Source organism: Tachypleus tridentatus, chromosome 8 (assembly GCF_004210375.1).
Source record: "Tachypleus tridentatus isolate NWPU-2018 chromosome 8, ASM421037v1, whole genome shotgun sequence".
NCBI lineage: Eukaryota > Metazoa > Arthropoda > Merostomata > Xiphosura > Limulidae > Tachypleus > Tachypleus tridentatus.
Window position 1 is genome coordinate 107,709,668 of NC_134832.1, and position 4,757 is coordinate 107,714,424.

General features: G+C 38.8%; 1 protein-coding gene across 1 annotated transcript; it reads left to right on the forward strand.

Moving 5' to 3' along the window:
* The first annotated feature begins 402 nt into the window (after nucleotides 1-402).
* Nucleotides 403-2,464, forward strand: LOC143223160 (uncharacterized). Its single transcript, XM_076450727.1, has 3 exons — nucleotides 403-554; nucleotides 891-1,453; nucleotides 1,733-2,464. The coding sequence occupies exons 2-3, from the start codon at nucleotides 915-917 to the stop codon at nucleotides 2,088-2,090; spliced, it is 897 nt and encodes a 298-aa protein (XP_076306842.1). The 5' UTR covers nucleotides 403-554; nucleotides 891-914; the 3' UTR covers nucleotides 2,091-2,464.
* The last annotated feature ends 2,293 nt before the right edge of the window (nucleotides 2,465-4,757 follow it).

Genomic DNA, 4,757 nt, shown 5'->3' on the forward strand with positions numbered 1-4,757 from the left:
GACATATTGTTTTCTGTCAACCAAACGATACGTTTATCATTGGGTGAATAGTTAATGTTATTACAACAAAATCAAACCTCACTAACAATACCTTTAATCATAGATTAATCAAATATATTTCTTGGTTTGATATTATCCAAATGTATCAATCACCTCATATTTCGCCTCGTTGATCAAAACGAGGTAGTGGTATTTCTTCAAAATTACTTTAGAGAAGCGCTCACCGGGCCAAGAACTGCTTTACAGGTAGAGCCAAGCATTTGCTAGATAGTCGTTTGCTTGGAGAAATCAAGACATCTTTCAAAACTGGGTCATCAAAAGCGCTATCTGGTGGCCGGGTATGCTTCAGGCAAGAGCTTTCTCGTACGGCTTTGGACCAATCAGTAAGCGAGTTCAAGGAAAGTGGGTCTAGAGCGGTGCACTACATTTCGGTCAGCGGCTAGGTGTATTTAAGGCGAATGATTTCCCCAATCTTCACATTCGCTCCTAGCATCTAAAGAGAGGCACTAGCAGAGCTTCTCCAGTAACTTCAGTGTAAAAAGGATTCTGATCTGGTAAGTGTGAAAAACTGGAAAGAAGAAAACAAACAATTTAGCCTTACTTGTGCCTGGCATGCTTACAGAATACAGATACTAAATATAGTTAGTCTATTAAATAACAATATTTCATAAATTAGCAATAGCGAGTTAAAACGTTCCAACTTTCTCTACAATTGATTGAAATAACCCAGAATCACTTTCAAATTTCCCTAATTAAATACGTTTTTCTTTCTACAGCAGACTTAACTTGTGGTTTAGGTACAAAAAAAAATGTTAATTTGCACTTGTATATAAAGTCAATATATTTAAAGAAACATTTTGAAAGTTCAAACAAAGTATTTCTCTTTCCAGAAAGTTCAACTAGCCTTACTCATTATGAAGGCTAGATCCGCAGGTCACTGGTTTCTACCTGCACTCGCAGGATTAGTTTTGTTAACCGTCGTTCAGGCTAGTTCATATGGCTGGAAGAGACCGTTAAAAGTGGTCCACAAGGTCATCCACGTTCCACACCCTGTGCCCGTTCCCAAACCTTACCCAGTCCATAAACCTTATCCTGTCCCCCACGTAATCCATATTCCCCACAAGGTTCCTGTGCCCATCAAAGTCCCCATTGTTAAAACTATACCCAAGGTGGTGCCTATCCCTAAGATAGTGCACATACCTAGGACTGTTCATGTTCCCCACCCTGTTCCAGTCAGAGTTCCTGTTCCAGTTCACAAGCCTGTCCCTGTCCCTGTCTACAAGAAAGTACCAGTTCCACACGAGGTTCCTGTCCCGTACCCTGTCCATGTGCCCAAGCATGTTCCAGTTCCAGTTCACAAGATCATCCACGTCCCTAAGCACGTTCCAGTCCCTGTCAAGACTCCTGTGTATAAGCAGGTGATCGTCAAGAAGCCAGTTGAAGTGCCTGTCCCGTAAGTGTCATGTATTTTACAGAGTAATTTATATATAAGCTTGCAATTTTGTGATGCTAAGATTTGTCATCACTATTTTTAGTAAGCTTTTAGAACATGTCCATTTCTCTTGTATTTCTATGGTGACAGATAATAATTTGGTAAAAATATAGAATAAAGTGAATAAGAGTGAACGTGTTTTAGTGATTGATAGTGAAAACTGTAGGGGACACAGTCTTATACAAGTTCATAATATCCCACCATTAGAGCAACTTAAACTAATATATTTTATTTTTCTAGAATATGGGTTAAGAAGCCCAGTTATGGACATGGAGGTGGTGGCTATGGAGGCGGTGGTGGCCAGGGAGGCGGTGGTGGCTATGGAGGCGGTGGTGGCTATGGAGGCGGTGGTGGCCAGGGAGGCGGTGGTGGCTTTGGAATAGGCGGTGGCGGCTACGGAGGCGGTGGCGGCTACGGAGGCGGTGGTGGCTATGGAGGCGGTGGTGGCCATGGAGGCGGTGGTGGCTTTGGAATAGGCGGTGGCGGCTACGGAGGCGGTGGTGGCTACGGAGGAGGTGGTGGCTACGGAGGAGGTGGTGGATATGGAGGAGGTGGTGGGTACGGAGGCGGCCATGGTGGTGGATGGGACTGGGATTGAAGACAAGTTCATAGCTGTTATTCTAAGACAAAATGTATAACGTATTGTGAGTGCGAAAGTCGTTCAATGTAAAAAAATACCATTGCTAGAGTTTGTCTAAATTTTCCCCGTCATGGCGTTGTACATAGTTTCTTTTCTATTCATCCAGTCGACGTGCAGCATGTACAGTAACTCTCCTTTTACCCCCAGCTGGGTACATCAAAGAAATGTTAAACGTCGCCGATTTAAAAACTTTTGTGTCGTCCTCTGCAGTCACTTTCTACCTGCCAAATGGCAGTACAGTTACTTTGATTCCTTCTTCTTTCATGTGATGTTTGGCTGGGCCGTTTGTGTACAGTACAGTGCATCTTTCTAAATAAAACGTTCAAGAACCACTTGTTTGTCTTTTAATTGATAAAATAAATACATAATTCAAGTAAGCCTTTATAGATTTTATAGACCAGACATTTAAATAAATGATAATAATAAAATAACAACTTGTAAGTTGAAGCTTTTTCACAACAGAAGAACGTATAGTAGTAAACAAAATAGTTTTTAGTAACTGCGACTTCTTCGTCCTTGATTGGCACGAATAAAGAGCTTTGTTTTTCAGAAGAACCAGATAAAAACGGTTTTCGTAATTATTTATATAAAGTTAATATTGATAACTAATTTCTAGCAATTTTCTTGATAGAATACCTGCAATAAATACATTGTATTCACGGCATCTTTTAGATATTGAGTACTGGTCTATTGCTAACCAGTTTCTCTTTAGAAGCACAAGAGACTTCTCAGTCACGTTTCTCTGACAGTGTTATGAGTTGTCAAGAGAAAAGAAACCTTAGCAAATTATATCTTTATCACACGATCGAAGACCTAGATTTATTTATAACTGACAACGTTGTTTACAGAACAAACTTAACAAACATTACTTGTCCCACCTGGCCAGGTGGTTAAGACACTCGACTCGTAATCTGAGGGTTGTGGGTTCGAATCGCCATTATATCAAATGTGCTTACCTGTTCAGCCATGGGGGCATTACAATGTTTTGGTCAATCTCTCTATTCGTTGGTAAAAGAGTAGCTCAAGAATTGGCGGTAGGTGATAGATTAACCAAACATGACACACATTTAAATACTTTCGATGTTGATAAGGCTCGATTTGTAGCACCAGATCTTGTTGGTTTCTTTCTAATCTCTATATACTGGTTTAGTATACTTATACATTGATCATAAATGAAAATTTAAAAAGACCATTATGTGGTTCCGTATGTTTTTAAGACGATTTTGTACGTCCGTGGTAAAAACAACAACAACAAATATTTTTGGCACAACTTCAACCAGTATCAGAGAACATGTATAATTCTGTTTAAAAGAACAATAAATTTTCAAATACCCTCCCACGACTGATCTGAGAAGAACGAAATACATCATAAAGAACCCAAAATAACTGAAACAAGCAACTATTAAATACCCGTAAGTAATATAACATCAGAATAAGATTAATGAACCAAATTATTATTTTTTTTACGCGTAAGGCGCGCGACTCGTAATACGAGGGTCGCGGGTTCGCGCCCGCGTCGCGCTAAACATGCTCGCCCTCCCAGCCGTGGGGGCGTTATAATGTGACTGTCAATCCCACTATTCGTTGGTAAAAGAGTAGCCCAAGAGTTGGCGGTGGGTGGTGATGACTAGCTGCCTTCCCTCTAGTCTTACACTGCTAAATTAAGGACGGCTAGCACAGATAGCCCTCGAGTAGCTTTGTGCGCGCCCCCCGCTAGTACAGCAGTATGTCTCCGGATTTACAACGCTAAAATCAGGGGTTCGATTCCCCTCGGTGGGCTGAGCAGATAGCCCGCTGTGGCTTTGCTATAAGAAAAACACACAAACACACACACAGCTTTGTGCGAAATTAAAAAAAAAAGAAATTCTAAGCAAAGGATTGGAGTTAATAGATATTTAACAACTGTAACATTTTCCATAAAACCAGGTTGTTTTAAAACACGTATATGTGGTTTAAAGAAGTCAAAAATTGACAAATATAACACTCTTCCAGAAAGGTAACGACAAAGATAAGTAACTTTTTATGACGAATAAGGCTTAGTTAAACAAATATAATCGTGAGCATGAGTTTGTACACAAATCTAAAAATGGAAAATCAAAAAAGAAGTTACAACGACCACTTTAATACTTATATTAGCAACAGAGCAAAGAAGAAAAGGTTTACTGTTGAGAGAGAAGATAAAATAATCGCACATTCATTATATATTGTAAATGTTATTTAGTTATGTTTTCTAAACTTCTTTTTACTTGTATACTTATTTAGAGTATAAAGATTAACTTGCCGAATTATTTCTGCCTAAGTGTGCTGAACAGCTTATACCCTTCACCGATATCTGCATTAATATAGTGTTTATAGAAAGAAGAGTGTTTATTAACCTATCAACGTTATTGTATTTTCTTAACAGCTAGCCTTTGTATGATTTTACAGAAAGAGGAATGTTTATTAACCTATAAACTTTAGTATATTTTGTTAATGGTTAGCTTTAATATGATTTTACAGAAAGATGAATGTTTATTAGCCTATCTACTTTATTATATTCCTTTAATGGCTATCCTTAATATGAATTTACGGAAACATGAGAGTTTATTAACCTATTAACCATATTGTATTCTATTAGTCGCTATT